The following is a 24,745-nucleotide window of genomic DNA, read 5'->3' as shown; positions in this document are numbered from 1 at the left end:
AAAATGTCCATGGTTTTTGTGAGCTCAAAGCAATAATCAACTTTGGTTTTGTAGAAGTCAGTTTCAAAACTATGATGTCAAGTCCCTCTCTTCTATGTTTCTAAATTTAAAATAAAAGTGTTCATTAGTTACATCCATACTAAATGAACCCAGTAACCTGTAGCTCACCGCAGCGTAGTAGCTTAGCCAGTACATGCACACAGCCAATAAGAAGGCATGTTGTGCAGTACAAATTAGTATTTCTTTTTTGCCCTTTGCTGTGTTGTCTTTATTTCTACATTACTAGAGTCAGTGTTCTGCATGTTGCTCGGTCTCCTCTTCTCAGCATCAAGGTCCCCTCTCATCTTTCTATTCAGTTGCTAGAATTACTTTAACGTTCCTAATCAAATCTGGGGGCTTGTTTCTTGTTGAATCTCCAAAATATCTCCTCTTGAATTTTGTAAAAGCGTAGGTCACCAAAATGAGCTGTAGAACTTCTGAAAATTTGTATTATTTTTGTTTTCTTAATTTTTATTATGAACTTGTGTGCCACTTAGTTGAGACAAAAATGTTCCTTTAGTTGAATTCATGAATATATGTATACAATAATTATTAGCTGTTTAGCCTGCTTAAGAATATTTTACCTTGCTCACTGTGGCTTTCAATTAAAATAATGAATGAAGTTAAATTTGAGAAATTGAGATCCACTTATTTAACATGCCTCCTTGAAAGGCAAAGGTCTTATTTCAATTTTGGGACTGCTCAAGAATTTTGAATTGTTCTTTTGATGCATGTTATATTAAAATGGTATCCCTGATTTTTTTTCACTGACAAAAAAATATCTAGATAGTACTAGTAAATTTAGTGAGGGCTCTGACATAAATAGAGAAGTGAAATATTTTCTATTAATTTAATTAGGTCTGAGACTGTCATGTCAATAAGGTCACTATGTTCTGCAAAATTTTTTAGTATTTTTTTTTCTCCCAGCTTTTCTCAGTCTTTTTTATCAGAAGGACTGTGATATCACAGAAGGCTTATTTTTAAGGTCTGTGTTTCTGAATATATTTTCTCGCATTAGTATCTAAATGTTTCCCTCTTTCTTTCCCCCTGCACCATCACACCGCATCCAGACAAATTATTGATCTGTCATTGTGGTGTTTGAAAGTCTCTTCCAGAGATGAAAAAGTAGTTTCAGCTCTGTTTTACTGTTGTTTCTCAAATAACAAAAGAAAAAGTACCAATATATGGCAGGGACAAAATTCATGTATGTCATTGAAAGAGACAGCAACTTTTCCTGTCACCCTCATTTGTCTGTGGGATTTTGGCAAAAAATCTCAAGACTTTTTAAAATCAAAAATGTTTTATCCATTTTACATCTACTTTGCATGCAAGATAAGCTGCATAATTCTAAAACAACAAATTGAGATTCTCAATTTAATTGTTACCATTTTATAATATTGATTAAAAACTCTCCACTGAAGTCAAAGCCTTAATGGTGCTTGGCATTATACAGTCGTTAAATGAGTGTAACAAAGGCACAACTAGTAGCAGAAATGAGTAAGCTAGGAATAATTCTTGTTTTCTAGCCAAGGCTCTGGAAAAATTATAAGATAAGGCTAAATAAAGAAATAAATCCTGTATTTTGCAGCCAATGAGTATGCTACTGCAAGGATTTGTTGTTTTCCTAAATGCAATATTCAGAAAAGATAAATTAAGTCAAGTGAAAGAGGACATAGCAAAACTTTTTTTTTTTTTTTTTAACTGTCTCCCTGTCCATTTGCTCTGCTGTCTGCTATAGAGGCCTTTCATCCCAACTGGCATGGGAAATATGGTACATCAGCACAGCATGCTGTGGCATACTTTGTTGGTTTGCATATGAAACACTGAGCGTGACGTTAACACAGGGAGCAGATTTTGTACAGTAGTGGAAGTAGCGCGAGTCAAGAAGTGGTAGATCCAGCCATTCGTTCACTGCATGGCACTAATGTCTTGACTTCCCATGTGGTAGGAGAGAAGAAAAACGGGAAAGGTCATGTTCAGAAACAAGGAGGTTTCTCAGTGGTAGCCTACTGTCATGCAACTAGTAAATGACAGTAACACAGTGCCATCCAGTTGCGTTAGCAAGAGCTGCATGGCTCCCCTTCCCCAGCTCACCGTTGACCACCACGGTTAGTGCGTTCATCCTGCTGCAGTGCTGTCTGCAGAGCAGGTTTACAGTCCCATGGCATAAATGAGATTAGTCCCGCGGTTCTGTTTGTTTAAATGCCAGAGAATCATCATGAGATGTGTCATGGGACTATAGGCCATAGACTGTTCGCTCTTTTGTTCCTGAAATGTAGCAAAGAGTTAAAACCAGAGCATTGTTTGTAGACGCTTATGACCTGTGGCAGTTTTCCACGAAAATTTGTCTTGTTTATTTTGGAGCAGCCGCTGTCATTAGTTCCTTTTGTTACGTACGTTAAAAAAACAGAATACTCAGTGATTTAATGGGGGGGGGCGGGGGCGGTATGTGTTAGTAATATTACAAAAGCAGTCAAAACCATTCAGAAGCAGCAACTTCCTCCTTTGTTGGAATTAACCATATCTGAATTAAGAAGGTGTACATCCAGTACCAAAAATCAGTTGCATCTTTGTTTTTAATCAGTGGGTATTTTCCATGGCTGCTTTGGGGTGAGAATCCAACACAACTTTTGTTTCATTAAAGCAAACAACTATCACATCTTCTAACATAAATATCAAGTTAATTGCTTGTGCATGCCAAGATGACAATTAACAATCAATGTTTCCATTAATGTGATTTAAGAAAGTCATGCTTTTTGGTAAAAAGGCATCGCTTAACTACCATTGTTTAGATTTAAAAGCTAGTGGGCCTTGTTAAGTTCATCATGAAAGACGTGGAAAGGCGTAAGGAGGAGGAGTTGGTGTCTCTTCTAAAATATTAAAGGGTCTGTACAATCAATCAGTGTCCCAGGATGACTTATAATTTTTTGGCAAAGTGTACTACAAGAACTGCGTAACAGCTGGAGTAGCAGCGTTCCCTGTAAGCAGGCCATCTTTCCTCTGCTGTTGGAGGTGACTCTCTCCAGATTTGGTCCCTTCCTAGATAGTGTGTTTTTGAGTTTGAAGTAAAAAGGTAGTTTTTCTGTTTGTCGGATGAGTAAGGAAAATAAATCCTACTCTACTAATGGAAGTTTCTGCAGGGTGTTTATGCACTTTAAAGATGCATTTCTTTACCTTTTGTATAGAAAAAGTTTCTAAGAAAATATTGGGTAATACTGCCCCAATTTCAACTGGCGTATCATGCTGCATATAGCCAACAAAGATTTATTTTTTAAAAAAATTATCTTGGACATTATGAAGTCATGCAACTGAATCATTGTCCAGCCCATTTTGAGAAGGGCATAACCCTGTGTCCAACCACAAAAACTGTGAAGGTGGATGCTGAGACATTCCAAGGTACTTAAAAAAAACAAAGGAAAAATTTGACAAAATTGATCTACTAGCTATGAAACATGTTAGTACCTTTTCAAGGTGACATTTCAGCAGTCTAAAACATCAGTGCTTATTGAGCATGGTGTTCCCACAAAAGCGAAAGCAAATTTAGAAAAGCCAGTGCAGAACACTGCAAACACTTAAGAGCATTACTCAGTCACTTGGCCACAGATTAATTTAAATTTTGTGGTTTGGGGTTTCGTTTTGTTTCAGTGAGTGCTGTGCGCTTCAGAAATTTAGAATGTTTTAGTTCATGATCAGAGAGAATGCATGATATTTGAAGACTTCAGTATATAACAGATTTAGCTGTTTAGGATCATTCTTCTAAAACAACAACAAAAATCTGAAGTTACTTGTTGATATCTTGTCACTTAATTAATGCTAAGTTTGACCACAAAAAAAAAAAAAAAAAATCCAAGAATTTCAGTGTTGTTATTCTCCCTTTGCACATGAAGTCTAGTACAGGCAAAATACCACATATTCAGGGAGTCTTCCCCCCCGAATTTGTTGTTCCCTACAGGTAGAGCTATCTGAAAAGAAACTGCTTTCTTTTGGCTAGGAAATAAGGCAGAAATATCTCAGCAGAGAAGACTTGAAGTTAGTTGTCTTTGTACTTGAACACCTGCTTAGTTTTTGTCTCCTTTAATTCTTCAAAATTCAAAAGTCTCCAAAATCCAGCAGCCCAGGCTTGCCTCTTTGACCTCTCTCTGCCCTCAGACAAGCCATTCTGTGCAACAGCGATCCAGAACAGTTGGTCTGAAAGGCAAATACTTAACTTCTGGGGTATGGAGGAGAAATTTTCTCTTTGTCTTTTTAAAACAAAGGGACTGGGAAACGTAGTACTTTGAACTCTTCACAGAATCATACAATAATTTAAGTTGGAAGGGACCTCTGGGGGATGTCTGGTCCAACCTCTCGCTCAAAGCAGGGCCAGTACAGGTTTGCTCCCTTGAGTTTTGATTATCTGCAAGGACAGAGGTTTCACAGCCAACCTGAGCAATGTGTTCCAGTGCTTGACCTCCCTCCTGGTGGAAAGGTATTTCCTTGGGTCTAATCAGCATTTCCATGCTGCAACCTGTGCCCGTTGCCTCTCACCCTTTCCACGTACACCTCTGAGAAGAGTCCAGTTCCGACTCCTTGCCCATGAGGGGGGCGGGACAGCAAGAACAGCTTTCTAAAGGCTGAACTAAGCAATTCCCAGCATTTCCTTGTAGACCATGTACTGCTCCAGCCCTGTGTCATCTGAGTAGCCTCCTACCGCACTTGCTGCAGTATGGCAATGTCTTTCACTTAGTTGGAAGCCCAAAATTGGGCACAGCACTCCAGGCACGGTCCCACAAGCCCCAGATAGGGCGCAGTAATTCCTTGCTGAAATCACTTGTTAACACAGCCCAAGAAGCGATTGATGATCTTTACTGCAGGGACACACTGCTTGGAGAAAAAAATACGTGTGTAGATAACTAACTATGAAGGAAAAAGAGTGTAGTCGAAACATCAGAAAAACAGGATATGGACCTCCTGGCGTGTTGGTCATTGATTTGAATCTGCTTGAATGTTGTCAAATCTGGTTAGAGGCAACTTCTGTTGGATTGCTGTCCCCAAAGTGGGGTCGTTTACCTGGTGTGCAAGACGCCAATATACACGGAGACCAGAGGTATTTTATTCCAACTCAGGTTTGTGCAAAGATGAGGGCTAGGTGGCAATCCACAAAGCTAGCGCACCTTATACCTAAATGGGCAAGCAATTTATACAGTTTAGTTTTACATATTTCGTTTCCAAAGTTCTTCCCCAAAACTGCTGTTGGTAGTTGCTTATCTGCCACAGTTTCTATCGGGCTAAAGTTTTCTCCACTTAGAATTAAAGGTACAGTGTTCTTTCATTCTACAGCTATCTTTTTGGTCTTGAATTGGGTTGGTGGTCATGATCTCCCTCAGCTGCCTTTACCTGTCCCCCAGTTACCAAAGATCTTTGCTGACTTCATGCCTATTAGCAATTATTCAACTTCCCGTGCCTCCTGGGGTAGGATGTTCCTTTCTTATCAGTCTTTTAGTTCTTCTTCAGGGGCACAGTTGTTAGCAAGGCATGCATGGGTTATACAAAGGGTATCCTGTTTCACAAAACCTTTGTGGCCTTTTTAACGTGGCTTAAGTACATCAGGATGACCGTTTAGTACCATATGTGAAACTAGCAGTTGGTTTTGAGATTCACCACCACCATCACTGTTTCATTACACTTCGGATATTTGTAACAAATCAAAAGAGTTTAGAAAATTCTAGAATCTAAAAGCTGTGTAAACCCTGTCAAGGCTGTTAATCCAAATGTAGAATATCCCTTATGAATGTGCCTAAATACTTAATTAAAAAAAAACACCAAACATTAATGCTACAAAGTAGGAGCAGGAATGCAAATTCACTACAATTTTAGATACGGTATGACCTAGACAACACAGGTTTTCTTTTTATTATTCATGCATGCTCTTCTGCAGGAAATAATCCCTTAGTTTTAACGTTTTACTGGCTCATAAGCAGAGAGATGGGACATACAAGCATACTCCTTTGGTTTTATGGTGGATTTAGAAGGGTAAGTCAGCGAACAGAGTACAAGTAAAGTTGTCATCCATAAGCATCCTTCTGTTCCCACATGTAGGGCCAGAACCATGAATGGACTATATATGGTTACATGGCCATTGCTCCAAAACTAGCTCTATTTTGTCCAGTAGCTTTCAACGTGAGAGGTGGAAGCAGTCCTGAGACCAAGGCATTGAACCCAGATCCTGCTTTTCATAGGAAGCGGCTGCTGTTCCGGGTTTTGGTTCCGTTCTTGGCCCAGCAAACCTCAGAGGGTTGAGTGGAAAATGCCCCAGCTCCAACTATTTGGTGCTTATGGTTGTCTCCTGAAGGACAGGAAATGGAAGCTTGAAGCCAAGGTGCTGATACAAAACTCTCCTTTCCAGTGGGCAATCTCTTTTCCAAGGGGCAATCTTCAAGGAACAATCAATGGCTTGTTACCGTTTATTTGCATTTATTTGCGGCTCAACCTGGCTGCGCTATTGCAACGTTATTCTTTAAGCTGAATTTAAATAACCAAAACCCAGTCGGTGATTTTTTCAGATTCATGGCACCTTCAGAATGAAGTAGGGCTTTAGTGCCAATGCTCTGAACAAAAGCTTAAAAGTTAAAATGCAGTATTCCAGCGTATCTAGCAGTTCAACTGGAGAAAAGTGTGTCAAAGCAATCTGTATTTCGACTTGTATTCAGTTTTAATTATTGAATGCCACTCTGAAGAAGTTCGTGTTTTAACGATGGATGAAATTGTTCCTACAAGTGGAAACATGTTTGATGCACAAAACGATGCTATATAAGTAGAGACTAAAAGAGCAGATTCCTTTATTTAGAAGAAATTAATGAGGGAGCTTAATTAAAGCTTGTAAAGCAACAAATAAAAGCAGTTCATTTTGCTTTTCTGTTTATTGGCCTCAAAAATTAGCTGTTCCTACCCAAATGAAATTAAAAAATAATACATCTAAACTGGATACATTGATTTTTTTTTTTGATGTACTTAGTTTGTGAAGTTCATTACATAAAATCATTGAAGCTCAAAAATTTAGAGTGTGAAAGTGTAACTGTAATACAACTAACACTACAGCTGAAGTCTTAAATTAGGTGGGTTTTGCACACAGCAGGGCTACTGAAGCCTGGTTTCCTATGGAGTTATATCCTGTATTTCTTTAATAACTATCCCGCTACAAGAAGCCCAATTTGTACTCTCCCCCCCCCCCCCCCCCTTTTCTTTTTTTCTTAATTTTACAACCCCAGCTGAGAAACAGGTAGCATGCAGTCTGGTTAATCCAGACTGGTTTGCCTCGGTGTATGCTTACTTGAGTCAACCAGCTGATTCTGCAAATGTAATATAAAACAGGTGTGGTTTTAGGGGCTGTAAATTGTTCATGACATAGGATGATCTCTAACTGAAGAGCTGAGGAAGGAGCTTGCTGTATGAGCAGGTATTTTTCATTTTGAGGTTCCTTGAACTTTTCTTGGAAACATTCAATAGCGGATTAGTCTGATTTTTGTATAGTGGTTCCTCTGCCTATAGTTTGACACCAACTTTGCAATTGTTTTGGCTTCAAGGCACTGTGTGTGTCTAAGGGCTTACACACACAAGACAAGCGTGTAAATGGATTGTGTCCTTGCATTAGAATTCTCCCCCTTTCCAGATTTTGCTGTTACAAGTAAGTCATAGTACGTATATGCAATCATACATGCTTAAGCTAACCTCCTCTGATCTTTGACCAGTTTGAAGACTTTTTAGGAGCTATTTTCTTTCCTGTTTACGCGTCAATATATACTTATGTGAGTATTACAAAGTATGCTAAACCTTTTTAATCACCTTTTGCAAATCAGCAGTGTTTGCTTCAAGATGTGTGTGTTCTGCCATCTCACAAAGTTGTGCCTCAAGGAAGGGGGAAGAAACAGCTTCTCACGCTGCTGGCGTACCTCACCTCACCTATCCCCACTTTTGCTGTAGAGCTGTGGTTATATGGTCGATTCCCATTCGTTAGAAGACGTGTTGAATTAGCTATGCAATGCATTTATGCCTCAGGGCAAGTTCCTTTCCAGCGCACAGTGCAGGAAGATTCTAACTGAAGTGGAGAATAAAATTTTTATGAACTGGGACTTGAACACTCATGTGCTGTAATATGCTTTCAGCTAATTTCATCTTTAAATACAGATAATGAATCCACTTCAGTTTGTATTCAGATAAGAAATGTCATTCATTCTGTATGAATGCAAGTATCTACATAAAATGGGTGACTTTTACAATTTGGTCATAGCTTAGATATTTTTTTTACATGATTTAAACTAGAAAAATAAGGTTATACTGATGTATTTGTAAATGAATTGGGGCATTGGGCTGTGTGTTGGAGGAAAACATAATTTATAAAAACCCTGTATAATTAGTTACTGTAGATACCTGTGTTCAAGAAAAGCCCTTTTTTAAAAAGCTGGTATGGTGATGTAAGCCAGCTATGAAAGCCAGGTGGGGCACATTAAAGGTCATGAAATGCTGTCGTGCTTTTGGGATAATCAAATCTCAAAGATCCACCTGGACTTAATTCCCAGGCTCTGGCATGAGGCATCAGGCTGGAGCTGGTCTGAGGACACCTGTATTTTAGGTTGGAAAATGTAACAGTGTTTCATGACAGTCTCATGATGCTGTTCAGGAAAAAAAAAAAAGGCAATTAAAAAGCCCTTAATAAGTGTGATTACTATTTAGAGCTTCAGCTAAGTTGAGGTACTGGGGAAAAACAACATGTTTTGTTTGTGGTATTTCATAGGAAATTTAACCTGTCACCCAAGTTTTTTAGGCGCCAAATCTTTCCAGCAGCTTGCCATGAAAAGTCTGTTATTCCATGAAAATACTTTTTCTCATATGATGTATCACCAAACCATTGTCAAATTCCCTAACCTTTACAGAAAAGGTTGAGTTTGCATGGATATAGCTCAGTACGATAAAAGTTTAACACATCCTATTTTACTGACAAAATTTGCTTTTGTCCATTGTAACAAATGTAATCATATGGTATATAAATAGAAACCTGTATTACAAAAGACAAGAGTTCAACATGTGGCATCCTGTGCCTGTTTCCAAAAACAGGGGATGGAATGGGTGTTCATAAAATCCAGTTTTTGACTGCAGAAAATGAGAGCACGAGTGAGCAGCTGGTCTGCCAGTTCTGCACAAAAGCTCCCAGGCAGTGGCTTAGGTATGCGATGCCCAGATATTTGAAAATGTTTTGGGTATTTTGGTTTGTTTTTTGTTTTGCCTTTTTTTTTTTTTTCTTTTCTTTTAAATTAAGCATGCCCTTTGGAGAGCCAGCATCTTTCAGGTGATGAAGTAATGGGTGATGTAGTTTAAATTACCCGCAGTTTTGCTGTAGTGGGGAGCCAAAGCAGAGGCAGGCGAGAGTACGCGCGGGCTTTGTCCGACGGCTGGCTTCGGTTCTTGCCTTTACCTCGGGAAGGGGCGGTGGATGCCCTGCGCTCTCGGAGATAATCGCGTGCGCCGGCACTGCCGAAACCCACCCTCTTGTGCCTGTGTTTTCCGACAGCTGCGGGAAGCGATCAAGGCCGGCAAAGGTGTGACTTCTGCCATCGACCTCTGCCGCTGCCACGGAAACAGAGCGCTGGCGGCCCTGGAGCGCTTCCCTCCCTCCGAGGCCAGGGCCGCCTTGGCCAACATCGTCTGCGCCGTGACCAGGTTCTCCTGACCCGCCGCCCCGGGAGGACCGGCTCTCCCTCCCGGGCAGGAGCATCCCGGCGGGGGTGCCGACGATGCCCCGCGCCGCCGGTCACCGCATCCGTCCCGTCCCGACGGAGGAACGCGCGCCGACTGCCAACGACAACGATGACAAAATTCAGGAGGGGGGAGGCAAAAAAAAAAAAAAAGGTCACAGCCGGCTTTCGCTTGTCATGCCAGAAGCGCACTTGAGGCTGCACCGGTAGAAATAATTAATGAGTCCCGTTTCCGTGACCTCAGCAAATGGACAGGAAATAAGTCGGTATTGATTGGGCACCGGCGGGGACGGCGCCAGGGCGGAGGCCGGTGGTTTTCCTGCCCGAGGGAGGGATGGAGGGGCGTGAAGATCCAGGTGTCACAAGAAACCCGCTCAAACCTGCCCAGAGAGAGCGAGCTGCCAAAGCCGGGAATTAACGTACCCGCTTATCAAGGGGAAGGGCAGTTCGGGGGATTAATGGGGGAAAATCCTCTCTCTGTCTGCATGCAGTCATGTCTCCTCACACTGTTTTTATGTATTCAAATGTAAAATTACCCTGTGCCTAATGCTTTCCGTATTTGAGAAACTTGCTGAGAAAATGTGTCAAGCATGGTAAGTAGGAGCTTTAAAATATTTAATCAAATATTAATTTGGCTCTGTTAAGGGAACTGATTGCCTGGGTTTTATATTGTGCGTATATAATATGTTGCTCTGGGTCGAAGAATGAGGTACTTCCAGCTCTTCTGGGGGAGGGAATATCCCTTCCTCGGATCCAGCAGTTTGTTTCAACACAGTCTTACACAAAAGAATTTCCTAGGTTTGTGACACTTGCGTTCATTTAAGCCAAATAAATGTTAATTTGTAAGGCTAGACATCGGCCTTTGGCAGAGAGGAAGGAGTAATGCTCTTCTGTGAGTACAGTCTTTCACCGCACTGAATAAAATGCAGAAAATACTGGAGAAGTTTTGAACCTCGGTGTGTTGAATTTTAAAGTCCAATTACAGACAGCATATAAGGTGTATCAGAAGCCTGCAATTTGAGACTGTCTCTGTTTTGTTCATAGGAGATGATTTTTGTGGTTTGCATGCATGCAATCTGAGAACGCCGTTGACAAGAAGGCTGAGTTTACATAAATGATCTAGATTGAGACTCAGCTACCTTTCTTCCTTCTGTGGTGTAATTACAGCCCAATCTGGAGACAGCTAGCACAGCAAACAGATTTCATTACATCCCTCACTCAAACACTAAGTGGAGTTATTTCTGTTAAATTCTCTCCTCCCTCCTTCTTCCCCTGCACTCCTTCCCCCTGTCACACAGCTTGTTTGTCATAGACCAGCGTGTTGCATTCCACCAAATCCAAAATATAAATAAAAACTCTATCTTCTAAAAATATACTGAAAATACATCCTGCATAATGTACATAATAATCTGTGTAATATATGCCTATATTATACCATAATATTATATGTATAATAAGCAACCTTGAGACACAATCTTTGTTTAGGAGCAGCATCCAGAACTCAGGACTCGCTTTGTTCTGGAGAATGGCTTCAACACCAGACCCCTTCTTGCTTGCACTTTCTTTCTCATGCCTGCCCTGGCATTTTCTTTCTTCCCAAGACTGGCACTTCTGCCTGAGTTAGTGCTGTTGCTGCAGCAGAAAGGCTGGAGGCAGAAGAGGAGCACCGAGAAGCGTGGAGGAGCCCAGCTAGTGGCAGTCGCAGGCATCTGCCTTAGCTAACCACTGTAGATTCTCACCTGTGAAGTTCCCTGAAGTTCTGCTAACGTAAAACTTGTGCTTGAAAGAAATACCTAAATTCAACCAGAGTCATATTTCAGCTTTTTTTGGCTCTGGTTTTTACATACTACATATAGTAGGAGCCATACATTATCTTCTCTTTGTCTTTTACATCTATGCTAATTGGTTCATAATGGTTTAGGGGTGCAAGAAGCTTGGGTCTGCTGGAGATATTCTGAGCCATCTCACCCCAGTTCTGTGGAAGAAATATCAATCATACTGCAAAACTGTGTACACCTGGTTTATTTTTTTCATGAAAGTACAATTTTTTTATTTGTACTTTTTACTAATAAAGGGAAATCAGCAAAAAATTAATGACTTTTTTTGTATTTTTATCACCAGAATGTTCTGTTTGCTCTTGAACTATTCTTCAACCTCAATTTTTAAAAAAGCAACATGAATTGTCCCTTATCAATGTTACCAAGTAATCTTATATTTAAGATATTTGCCTGTAATTGTTGAGAAATTTTTGTTGTCTTGTTTCCTCCAGGTAAACTACAAGCAAAGTATTATACCTCTCTGTCAAACTCTGGGTGAATTATTCATTGCTGTGTATTAATATACTCCCCACACCTTATACAATTTCTGAGCAATGGTGGAACCTTAAGGCTGTTCTGCTTTTATTTTTATCTCGATTCCTTTTCCCCCACCTACCTCTATAAGGAAGTCAGGGAGAGGGAGGCCTGTGGTCCGGGGGGTGGCTGAGGAAGGCATTAATGCCATTTATTTCAGTTATCCAGCTACTCAACCAGACGTACCTATCAGCTGCTCCTCTGAACTTATTCCAAGTATTGTATTGCTGGACTATTCCACAGGTGCACAAAATACAGGGCAAGGTCCCAACTGCTTTTTAAACCAAACTGAATTCATCTCCTACAAAGAGCACATCTGCAGTGGCTAGAATGGCTGTTTCATAGGTCTGTGATGGAAGGTCGTTTAACTGCCAGCCGAGTACTTCCAGCTCCACAGTTGTGATAAAGCTGTATAGGAAGGTTGTTTTGAAAATGAGGTGCTTAGAAGAATAGAAGTGGCTGGAAGGGACTGCTGAAAGTCCTCTGGTGAAATATCCCACGTGAAGTGGACTGTTGCCTGCGTGAAGTCTGGTCTGGGAAACCACCAGGGATGGAACTTCCACAGGTTCCCCATGCAACCTGTCCCAGTGCTGCTCCACCTTCCTTGTGAAGGAGTTTTCCTGATGTCCAGCATGAACCTCCTTCACCGTGGCTGGTGGCTGTTGCCCATTATTTATCACCTGCCACTGCCAAGAATTGTTTGGGTCCACTGTCTTTTAGTCTTTGTTTTCGTCTTTGTTCCTTATCCTGCAGCTGTGTGCAGCAGTTTGATTGCCTGTTAGCCTCCTCTTACCGGTCAGAGAAGCTCCAGCTCTGTCAGCCTCTGCTGGTGGCCATGTGTGCTAGGCCCTAACTAATGGGGTAGCCCTTCAGTGACCTGCGTGACTTTCATATCATCGCTGTTGGGCTGTGAGCCCAAAATAGGCCCGTTTAGGAGCAGACTCACAGCCTGTGGTAAGGAGGAGAACAAAATTTTACCCCAACGTACTGGGTCTTGCTATGACAGAATTACTTTTCTTCATAGCATCCCATATGGTGCTGTGTTTTGGATTTGTGACCAAAACAGCGTTGCTAACACGCCGATGTTTTAGCTATTGCTCAACAGTGCTTGCATAGCACCAAGGCTTTCTCTGCTCCTTGCTCTGGTGCCCAGTAAGTGGGTTGGTGGTGAGCAAGGGGCTGGGAGGGGGCACAACTGGGACAGCTGACCTGAACTGACCACACAGATATTCCGCACCAGGTAACGTCATGCTTAGCAATAAAAACTGGGGATGTGTGGAGGTGTTCCAGGAGGTCCATTGCTTGGGGACTGTCTGGGCATCAGTTGGCTGGTGGTGGTTGCTTTTGCATCACTTGTCTTTGTTTTGTTTTCATTTTTTTCCCTTTTACCTATTAAACCGTCTTTAACTCAACCCATGAATTTTCTCACTGTTGCCCTTCTGATTCTCTCTGCCATCCCGCTGTGGGGGGCAGTGAGTGAGCAGCTGTGAGGTGCCTAGCTGCCATCCAGGGCGAGTCAGCCACAGCCCTTTCTGGCACCCAGCATGGGATACATAGGGTCCGAGATAACAAGACATTTGACTGGACTGTGCTAGAGGAAACTTGCTACACCTGTTTAGCTGTTGCTGGTTATGCTGTTGACTTATTTGTTCTCGATGCAGGTTTATTTGTTCCCTTACCCGCTCCATGTCATGCTCCCTCTCTTGCTGTACATAAATTTGAGAGCTTGTTAAAGGCTGGCTTTGGCTTTTGCAGTCTGCTGTGCCGCATATCACTTGGCTGTGCTTTGCCCAAGAGAACTATGACAAAAGCACTGGTGTTTGGGCCCTGCCTTGCTGCTGTCCCAGTATTTCAGGAACCATCTCACTGAGACAATTAACAATTACACCTTTTCCCTCTGAGAGCCAGTTTGTGGAGGAAACAAAGAAGGGCACCTTCCCCTTCATCCCCTGCAGGGTAATTGCTTTCCACCTTGTTACAATGACTCTTCAGTATTTTGAACATCCCTGGGTGATCACATTGCTGCGCCTCAAGAATCTGTTTCTAGCTTTTTCCTAAGGTTAACTGACTATTTAGGAATATCACATAGGGATGTGCCATGAGGCAATGTGGTCATGGGTGGCAAGGTGCGTGGGAGAATATGGGCAGGTATCTAGAATGGTTTTCACCTCCAATGGTGTGAGACTTGACCCCCGAATAAGTGCAGGATCCTGATGAAGTGACAGAACATTTGAGAAAAGGATGCCCTGCTCTGTGCTAAAAGGACACAACTTCTCGCACCGTGCGGGGCCTGCCTACACCTACCGAGTGCTGTTCAGCACCCTCAGTGGGGAGAGAGGGTCTCTGGATCTGAAGACGTACAAATGGGCATCGTGGCTAAGCCAGAGACCCAATGCTCAACTATATCAGTCACCCCTATAGTCAAGAAGAAACAATAGAAGCAGAAGTCAACTTGTTCAGTCAGGGAGGAAGATGCTTCTCCAAAGAGGGAGCAGGAGGAGGAATCAGAGAGGCAGCTGGTTGTGCAGCAGAGCAGTCACAAGAACAGGAGGGGAAAGAGACAGAAATCATAAATGAGCCAGAAATCACCAGCTCCTTATCCCTGAGTAAGCTGCAAGATAGGCACAAAGATTATAGCCATCAACCTGGTGAGCTAATTATCAGCTGGCTGTTCTAATGCTGGGATACTGGGGCCAACAGTCAGGAATTTGAGGGCAAGGAAGCCCAGCAGCTGGGATCCCTTGCGAGGGACTGGGGCATCAACAAAGGGATTGGAAAAGGAGCAGCAATCGGTAGCCTCTGGAGGCAGCTCCTGTTGAGCACAAAGGAAAGTATCCCGTTAGGGAAGATCTTGTAAACTATCGAGGCAAGCAGATAACCACCGAGAGTGGTATCCAGTATCTGAGGGAATTAGCAGTGGTGGAGGTGATCTACGGGAGCCTAGACAACAACCAGGCATCTGAAGGTCTGGGTGAAGTCCAGTGCATGTGGTCCACGTGGCAGAAGTTTGTATGGAGCAGACCATCATCGTACACCCACACCCTGGTGCTAATGATTTGGCCAGACATCGAGGGTAGATGGGCCGGCTGGCTCCAGCAATTCAAAGAGAATCTCTCTTCCACCCCAACCTTAAAGGCCTGTGTCTCAGCTGGGGAGAGACTGTCCCAACAGTTCCAGGTATTCAAAGATAGCGTGGCTTCCTTCTCGCCCATACCAGCCATCATCTCGGCTACCAAGTGAGCTCAAGGGGAAGGATACCATGGGCACATTTGCGTGCCACTCTGTGGTTCTGTCTGCATGACCACGAGGAGGACGTGAGGAGGTAGGATGGTGAACCCACCTGGAAGCTGGGGTATGTGAATTGCAAGGAAAAACAGTGGCCAAAAAGGGTCCGTACAGGAAAATCACTGCTCCCGTTGCTGTTGAGCAACTCCCCGGACAGAGTAGAAGGACGGATCTTCCTTCTGACCCGAATAAGGAACTTCTGGTTTGCAGTTACAAGAATCAGGTAATGAATACTCTGTCCAGGAACAGAGGGGCCCTGCCGGGCAGAGGAGGGGGACAACCGGGTTTATTGGACTGCATGGATTTGATGGCCTGGCACACCTGATCAGCTGGCTGTGCTTCTCTTAATGTAACCCAGCGTGCGCCTTGCCTTATTTGCAATAAAGAGTGCACAGGTGGCCCATATTCGGCTTAGCATCCAACTTGATAGAGGTTGCTAAAAGATTGAAAAGCTCTTTTTAGTTTAATGGAAACATTAAGGAAGCATTCTCAGTTGTCAGGGAATGCTTCTTGCCCCAAGCAGTGTTAAAGATGCCAGACCAGCCTGCTCAGCGGTAAACCTGCTGGCGAGATCTCTCCATTGCTTTTTCTTCTGAGCAGAGAGTGTTTGAATTTTCATAGATGCAAAAGGCTAACTCAAGCAACTGTGTGTCACGCTGCAGATTATCAAGGAAGTGGCTTCTGGGTCAGATCACCAGCTGTCGCCACTCTCATCAACTACTTCAGTTTCATAGAAGAGTGAGGCATCAAACTTTTTTTTATTCTTCGTAGTCTTCAAAGTACTTTTACCTGCAGAGCGTCTTATGAAAAAGAAAGAGCTAAAGCTTTTCAGTCTCTCAAAGCAGTTCAAAGGAAAGAATATTTCCAGTTCTGGAAGTCATCTGTTCTGACAGTCTTTGCATGAAATTGTCTTCTTTTCCTTTCAGAAACCGATCCCTAAAATGCATTAATTATTTATATAATTGGCATTCACGTGTTTCTTTTTTAGGGTAAGCCCATTTTTTTCTCAAGCTAGGAGAAAATAGCCATCAAGCTAAAATTCTGACAGCAAATGCCTTTAAAATCACCAGAAAGACAAAGCGCAAAGCTCGCTGTAAGTTGCGAAGGGGGGGAAGAGGGTGACGAACAAATTGGCTGTGGATGCACCAAAGCTTCGCGCAGTCACCTTTGTCGGCGCCTTCGGGCGTTTGTACTTTGCGCTTGGCTCTGCCCGCAGCTCCCGGCGTCGCTGCCGAATTCCCGGCCCGAGCCGAGCCAGAGGAATGCTCGGGCTCCCCCACGCGTAGGAGAGCCGGTCTCTGCAGTGCGTGAAGATGACTTCGACTCCTTCCTTCCTTCCTTCCTTCCTTCCTTCCCTCCCTCCCATTTGCAGAATGCTTTTGTCGGGGTACGTCCCTTGAGGAAAGGCAACCTTCTTCTCCAAGACAGAAACAGCGACAAGACGGTGTACTAACTAAACTGGAAAGCGGGATTTATTCTACGGTATTCTGCCGACTTCACACGATGGCAGTGCAAGTCTATCTGCACTAGAAAAGAGGGATCGTATCCTTCGGGAATGTTGCTCTTGGCTAATAGGGACAGACAGGTGTCCCACTGGTAACTAAAACAGTAGTTCTCAGATTTATCTGGGTTTTTTAAGAAATTTATTTATAAAGTTCGATTTGAGGCATATTTTGATATGACTGTGTAAGAGCATTGCAATGTAGCAGCAACATTATAAAAACCCCTTACTTTAAAATTTTCTTCTTTACCCTATTCCACTCTGCCTTCCTCCCCTCACCCCTTCCCCCAAATAGCAAAGACAAAAAATACCCTGCTTTATTATTAGAACAACGGTCAACATTTTTAGCTTTAAGATTGTGCACAAAAGTGAGTATTTTACTTGCACTGAAAACAGAATCTTGAAACTAGACTTTTTTTATGCCTTCGACATTTACAGCAAATGACTTGCATCAACTGCAGGGTTCAATTTTTAGCAGTTATTAAACGTCAAATTATAAAAATGCAATGTTATGTAGAAGTAATTAGAAAAATCTAAAACAAGTACCGATACATTAGATTACAATTTTTTTTTCCTCCAGAAAAACATAAACACTCATTTTAAAAAGCTTTACTGTCTGCAGATGAGCATGATGTTTTCTATATGTGACTAGCTTATCCAAAACAGAGCGTGATTAGGAAATGAAGCATTTTTCCCTCTTGGCTAGTTTTGATGAAAGCTCTCCAACTTGCACATTGTGTCTGAACATTTCTTCATTCATAGCATGTGCCCATCGAAAACTGTTTTCTGTTTGCAGCATTTCAGCTGTACTATTTATAAGCTAGTTGAACAATGCTAACTAGAGGCAGTAAAAGGTGTGTATTTCATATGCAAATCACTAGCAATAATTTTCTACAATTACACTTAGTTGCTTGCATCATTATTTTCAGCACCAACATTAAAAAAATGGGTTTAGCACAAGAACATTACAGAAAAAATGCCTGTATTAGTAAGATTTATTTTTAATCGAACGATTTTGTTGCTTTTGTCAGCCTATGGAAGTTACGATGTTAACATTTTATATCAATGTACAAAAACTATGAATATCCCTACCTCTGCTGAGATGCTGTATGCCCACAAGCTATAGATGGCTTTTAGATGTCCATATGCTAAGATAAGATATCTTTGCAGGAAAATAAATAGGGTTTAAACATCTAGTAATTGTTAAAGATGACTGCTGCTGCTAAAAATGGTCACACTACTAATGACTGGAAGTATTTCTTATATAAACTTTTATGAAAAGTAATTGCTTTCAATCACATTCTGTTGTAGTAATAACCACTAAGCAGGCGGAGTTTTTTCTGTTCTTGTCAACCCAGGTCCCCACACCTACATTTTTTATTAAAAAATCAGTCCAGGCTAAATTTTCCCAATTTCAAAGGCAAATTTCTGTTGCATAAAATGCATTCAGTTTTTAAATACGTGATTGTTCTCAAAGTCATGCTTACCGTAGGGTATGACTGCGTTATACTAGATGGGCTATAACTACATGGCTTAAAGCATCTAGTAGCCACGAACCAGAGATCCACGTTAATGCAAATTCAGAAGAGAAGGTTCCCATCTGCCCAAAGAGCAAGGTTCAGGAGTAGCTTCCCAATGGTAGTGAGGGTAAAGACAGAAAAGGGAGGATCACTATAGCTGCTTCTAAAGCAATGACTTGTTTGTGAAAGGGATTGTATAACATGGTGGCCATGATAGAAGCAGCTGGGACTCAAAAAACATAGAAAGTCTGTTTCAGTTTCAGGTTCTGAAACAAAGGGATTCCTTCTATAAGGACTTCTACAATCTGAATACTGCTACTTCCATTTAAAAAAAGAGAAGTGTTTACACAGGGAAAAAAAAAAATATATATAGTAAATCAGCCAGATGAGTTCTCAAAGAAACCTAGTTTTCTACATTGCTTACAAAAAAAAAATTTAAATATTGTTGCAAATATTTGAACTTACATGTCTTAATGAGGTATGAGACTATGCAATAGGTCTGAAATACTATTTCTCTGTGTAATGGGCAGGATATGGAACAGAATGTTAAGCACACAAGGAGAGTGCACTGTTTGCACAGGATTGGGACATGTGGATGTCTTTGAAAGAAAGGACATTCCGGGCTATATTTACCTCCTTTGGACGTCAGACAGAATTTTGACAAGTAGACCTTTATGGGATAAATCTTTGATCATTCAGAGTTAGTTACGGTGTAGATAACACAATGACTGTGCGTTAAGCGAGCATTACTTCTTTTTAAATGCAGAGCTGTGAGATAGCATACAATGGCGCAGTTCTTGGCTGAACTACCATAGAGTAAAGAGAACTGCAATTTCATTGCCAAGAGATTAAAAGCGGCTTATGTTTCCAAGAGTGAAATTGCTCAGATTTGTCAGTTTTTAAACAGTTTTGGATGCAACTGATGTATAAGTAAACTGCTGCAGCACAGAAGGAGATTTTACGTTGCTTACTGGGTTAGTTACTCTATTCTTGAAGCTCCTTTACATTTCTGTTCTACTCCATCTTCCACTGCAGCTTTGATCTGATTTTTATTTTAAGCTTTTATATCAAATTCTCCTTCTTTTGGTGCTCAACTGTTGCATATCTGCCGTCTTGCCAGTACGCTCTGGTGCTACTTCAAGCTAGAAAAGGGGTTTTTTTTATAATGAATGTTCATTTCTTCAAAACTTTTTTTCTGTGAGCTAAACTCTTAAGTGTAAGATTTCCAACCCACATGGACTGGGAGACAAACTGGCTTGTTTTTCAAATCCAAAGATGCCACGTGGATTCTCTATTTTGATATCCTTGATTCAGCAAGCAATACAATTACAATATTTCTTGCCCATCTCCATGAAGTCTAGCTAAATAACAGTTTTGAAAAGTTTCCAACAGCATCTATCATTGTATCTAAGGACACGATGCAGTGTTGTTATAAAATTAAAAAGAGACTATCATGTAGCAATTTTGTTTCTCAGGGAAAAAAAAGCAATTATATTAACTAGCACTCTAAACTGGTGTTTCCCAACCAGTGTAATACGTTGTTGGCAGAACCCTCCAACACTGCTTGCAGCCATAGGAAGTTTAAAAATATAAATGAAGTTCAGGTGTCTGCCACTGTTCTTTTCTGCCTGGGTTATAGCAATGTATGGATATTGCCCGCAGCACGTTACTTGTTCAGTATTGTTGCCTGTGGGCCAACAGAGGTTCTAAATATTACTGTGCAATGTGTCCATACATGTCCTTTCAGTCTGACTGGCAGTGAAAAGCATTAAGGTATGCAAAGTTGGTTATCATGTTGCTTTACGAGCTATTAAATACTTCAGTTTTTATAAACTTTGATTTGCAGCCACATTGTACTGCAAATCTGATGAATTATTTGGACTGATTTTTTTTAATGGTGCCTTTCAGAGTCTCTGAAAGTCCCAAAAGTCACTTTGGTTTTTAATTTTAATCCAAGGTGGAAGATTTCAAAAGCTGTGTGCTTTCTTTTTTTCTTTTTTTTTTGGCAAACCTATTCAGTCTCTTTGAAGTTTATTTATATCAAATACACGCCTAAATAATTTAAGGTGAATTCCAAGCTGCCTAATTTAAGTACCTGCCCAATTTCGGTGAGTCAGTGCCTGACTCCTGACATCGCGCAGACAGCGTAGAGTTCGGCTGGACACCTGCCGCAGGGGCGGGGGGGCCAGCCGACCTGACTTCCCTCTAGAGCACAGTCCAGCCCATTTGACCCGGTCCATTTGAACCCTAGCCAGCGCGTAGGAACCCGCAGTCGATATTAGCCTCCGTCCGCTAGGCAATCCCCAGGGCAAAGCACCCTTCCAGCAGCAGCTTTCAAAGCACGCTCAGGTAAAGAAATGGTGCCGTATTCCAGAAGACAGCTGCTGGACTCTGGGCTGCCTTGCAAGAGGGGGCACCCACGCCCACCTGCTGCACGTACGGTGTGGCCGGCCGCACGGGCATCACTGGAAGTCATCCTGAGAGCAGGCAGAAGGAAGCCTGGTTATCCGTGGGGCTTGTGGTTTTGGGCAAGCGGCTTGTTTTCCCATGAGGGTCTTAACGTAACATGCATATAAGTTGCAAGGAACTGGCTCCACACACCGAAGCGCTCTCACCGCTGAGGCTGTTTCTCATCTGCTTTCTTTCCGGACTCCATGACTCTTGTGCCTGGCTGCAAGGTGGCCTAGTTTCAAGACGTGTGGCAGAGAAAAGTGATAGACGACGTACCGGTACCATAGCAATACTTCTTACGGAATCAAACTGCTGAAAGTGTTTTCGACATCTCATGCCTCCTGAATGCTGCAGGTTATTGCAAGGATCTACAAGAAAGAAGCCTTGCTGAAAGTTTCGGGTTGGGTTCTTGCTTATTCCAAATGTATGCAGCGCAGGAAGCAAAAAAGGCCTCTAAATTTAGCATTATTCTTCTGCTCCGTGTCGTTGTACTAACCTTCAGCAAACGGAGCTGTTCTGACTCCCAGCTCGGGGCCCACCGCAGCGACGAGCACTGCCAGCTCTGGCAGCCACCGTGGTTCCTCGCCGCTGTCCAGGGGAACCTCTCGCTGACTAGATCCTTTGAACTAAAGACAGAGAGGGCATTCTCCAGGGGGAGGGCCTGGCACCCGACCGCTTCTACGGGTAAACGTCTAAGGAGCCTCCATTAGTCCTCCCTGATAGAACTGCATACAACTGCAAACAGTGCTTTCAGCTTTCCAGGGCCTCTGAAGACATTCTTTTGTTGGTGGCGATGGCTGAAGTCTAGCTGCAGTTTGGTCAAGTAAGTAATGGCCCGCTGTACTCGAGAGCAATGGTGATTTTTTTTCCTAAAGAGTTCTCTTGCTGGAGCACCACAACTCCCCTCCCCAGTGACCTGGAATTTTCCAGAGATTGCCGCAGTGTCACAGAGTAGCTTTTGAGCCAAAGGCATGAAGGGGGGAAAAAATGAACATTTGAATAAATGACTTGTGTAGCGCAAGTTCAAATGGTGAAAAAAAATGGGACTTGCCTGGCTGGGAAGCCAATCTAAGCTTGCTACCTGCATTGCCTGGAGACAACTTGGCTCACTCCCTTTTCAATGAATGCTGTTATTGCAACAATATGCTTGTGCTTCTTTATGCTTAGCTGAGGCCCTTCAGGTCTCCTCCTGGGCTTGGGTCCCTAGTAGCTACAATGCCTCAGGCCAGCACTATAGAGCAGAAATGAGGTGGAGTTCAAACTGGCAAGTATTTTCTCAAGGGCTCTGAAATTGAGTTTGGGATTCCACTGGTTTGCTCTTGCCTTATGGTTGCCTTTCCTTAATCCCACTAAGTGAAGCATTCAAGTAAAAAAAATCCAACTGAGATCTAGCACTACTTAGCAGCTGGGCCAGGTGTTAAAACACGGTACCCTTTAAGTAAACCTTCAATTAGCTTTACAATAACGGCAGAGGGCAAATCGTACCATAAACTTCAGTCTCCATACTGCTAACAGAAAAGTTATCAGGAAGTGCTCTTTATCTCTAAAGTGTGAATGAACCGCTAACTGCAGAACACTTGTCTTGTTAATAAAACGTATCCTTCATTGAAGTGATTCATCGGAGGAGTTACAATGCTAGTAGTTCCTGCTTTTAAGGGCTCCTTTGAACAGCTGTCTATTAATAACAATAATAAAAAGAGCAGTCAAAGTTAAAATCAACAAACTATTATCTGTTAGGATTATTCATGGAATATGACACTGTAAACATGCCCAAAGCCCTAAATGCCAAATTTAGAAGAGCGACATAAGTGCAAGAACGAAATTTGAGAGAACTGCTTCTAAAGGAAGCACCGAAAATCTGAAACGGTGCGGATTTTTTTATTTTCAGAGCCACTCTGTACTGTTCCGTTCTAAGGAAATAGGAAGTATCTAGGAAAGTGCTGAGTTATTTATGGGTCAGAAGATTAATCTGAGATTTTTTTTCAGACAGTTATTTCTCAATTGACTTGCATGTTTCTGTGTTTGCTTTTACAAAAAAAAAAAAAAAAAAAAGTAGGCTTCTTATAGTGAAATGCAGTTTCAGAGCTAACACACAAAAGATTTATCTCTTCAATTTACAGCAGTGCTCAGAGCTCATGTGTTCTACCTGCACATTTACTTCCCTCTTGCCCGGTGTGTAGTTGCCTTGCTACTTCTAGCTGATACATCCTTCATGCTGGGAATCCATCACCCCTCGTGGCAGGAGCCATCCTCGCCTATTTATTTTATAATAAACACCTTTTATAAGCACCTTTCGACTTAACTCCTTTCACACTGGTAGACGTGAAACAATTACAATACAATTAGAGCACTCGGCTGTGTGCTTTTATTAAATGGCAAAATGAATCTATTCAACGGGAATGGCAGCACCAGCTGAGTTTATTGTGCAAGTAAAACATCTCACGAAAAGCTGTCAAGTTGGGTATGTTGCTAATTTCAGAGTCGTTACATATAGCCAAAAAATGTAATTGCCATAACTGGCCATAGGTTACAAAACTGGAGTCCCCTCTCCCACATTTTTTATTTTTTTCAGTCTTTGGGGAGACGGTTTTTCTAGAAGCTGTTAGCAGAAAGGGCACGTACGATTTGCCAGACTACTGTAATGGCTTACGTGGTCCTGTCAAATTCAGGTAAGATAAAATCTACAAGGATACTTAATTAAAAAAGAACGCGATCTGTTTTAGAAATCACTGCTGCCATCCGCCCCCCCCCCCCCCCAAACGTGAGGCACGGAAACGGTCTCTTGTTAAACAGCGGTGCAGGAAAAGAGCATAAACTCCTTAAGCTTGGATGTGAATTAAACCAACTTACTGAATTAACTTCCCCCACCCACCCACCCACCCCCAAGCATAGGCTTAAGCCTAAGATGGCACCAAACGCCGGCCTTTCCTGCTGGCAATTCACGCAGAAATTCACCTAAACGGCGCGGGCTGCCCGCCGCCGCGTTCCTGGCCGCTCGCGGGGAAGCCCCGCGGGCCGGCGCCCCGGCCCGTTTCTGTGAGAGACCCTCCCCGCCGTCCCTCTCGCACCGCCCGGTGCCCGCCCCGGGGGGACTCACGGCCGCTACGGGGTGACCGCTTATTGACGGGCTCCGCCGCCGGCGCCCAGCGCCCGGCCAGGTGCGGCCGCCGGATCGGCAGCCGCCGCGGCAGCCCCCCTCCGCTCGGCCGGCCGCGGCTCCGCCGCTGCCTCGGGACGGGACGGGACGGGACGGGACGGGACGACCCGGCTCGGGACGACCGGGCGGTCCCGGCTGTCTCCCCCTCGCCCCCCTCCGCCGCGGGGCGGCGAGACGCGAGTGGGTGGGTGGGTGGATGGGTGGGCGGGCGGCGGGCCGTTCCCCTCCGGCCGCGGCGGGTAACGGCCGGCGCGCGCGCGCCGTCCCCGGCGGTGCGGGGCCGCGGGGCCTCGTGCCCGCTGCCTCCCGTCACCGGCCGTGGCCGCCGGCCGCGGCCGCCGGCCGCGCGCGGTCACGGTCTCTCTCCCCTTCCCTCCCCCCGCCCCGCGGCCGCCCGGCTGCAGGGGCGGGCAGCGCACGCGCACACTCGCCCCCACCGCCTCCCCGCGTGCACGTGCGCGGGCCGCCGCGGCGCCTGCCGGCGGGCGCCGCCACGCGAGACCGCGACCGGCGGAGACACCCGGCCCCGCGAGGCCGGGGCCGCTCTTCCAGGCGGCGGCCGCCTGCGGCGAGCGAGCCCGCCCCGTCCCCGGTCGATGTCGCCGGTCCCGGTCCCCGTCGCGGCCGGTCGCCGTCCCCGAGCCGCGGCCCACGTGCGGCCGTGCCCGCCGCGGCGGCGGGGGCGGGGGAACGCGGCGGGGGGGGACGGACGG

General features: G+C 43.7%; 1 protein-coding gene across 2 annotated transcripts in view; it reads left to right on the top strand.

Moving 5' to 3' along the window:
* Positions 1-11,786, top strand: part of PDSS2 (decaprenyl diphosphate synthase subunit 2) — a 121,974-nt gene extending 110,188 nt beyond the window's left edge. For both annotated transcript variants that reach the window (XM_049818087.1, XM_049818086.1), the window contains one exon: positions 9,584-11,786. In XM_049818087.1, the coding sequence (XP_049674044.1) occupies positions 9,584-9,742 (159 nt within the window). In that variant the 3' untranslated portion in view covers positions 9,743-11,786. The remainder of the gene's footprint in view (positions 1-9,583) is intronic.
* The last annotated feature ends 12,959 nt before the right edge of the window (positions 11,787-24,745 follow it).

This window comes from Accipiter gentilis, chromosome 15 (assembly GCF_929443795.1).
Source record: "Accipiter gentilis chromosome 15, bAccGen1.1, whole genome shotgun sequence".
Lineage (NCBI taxonomy): Eukaryota > Metazoa > Chordata > Aves > Accipitriformes > Accipitridae > Astur > Astur gentilis.
The sequence above is the reverse complement of the archived record's forward strand: the minus strand, read 5'-3'. Positions and strand labels throughout refer to the sequence as shown.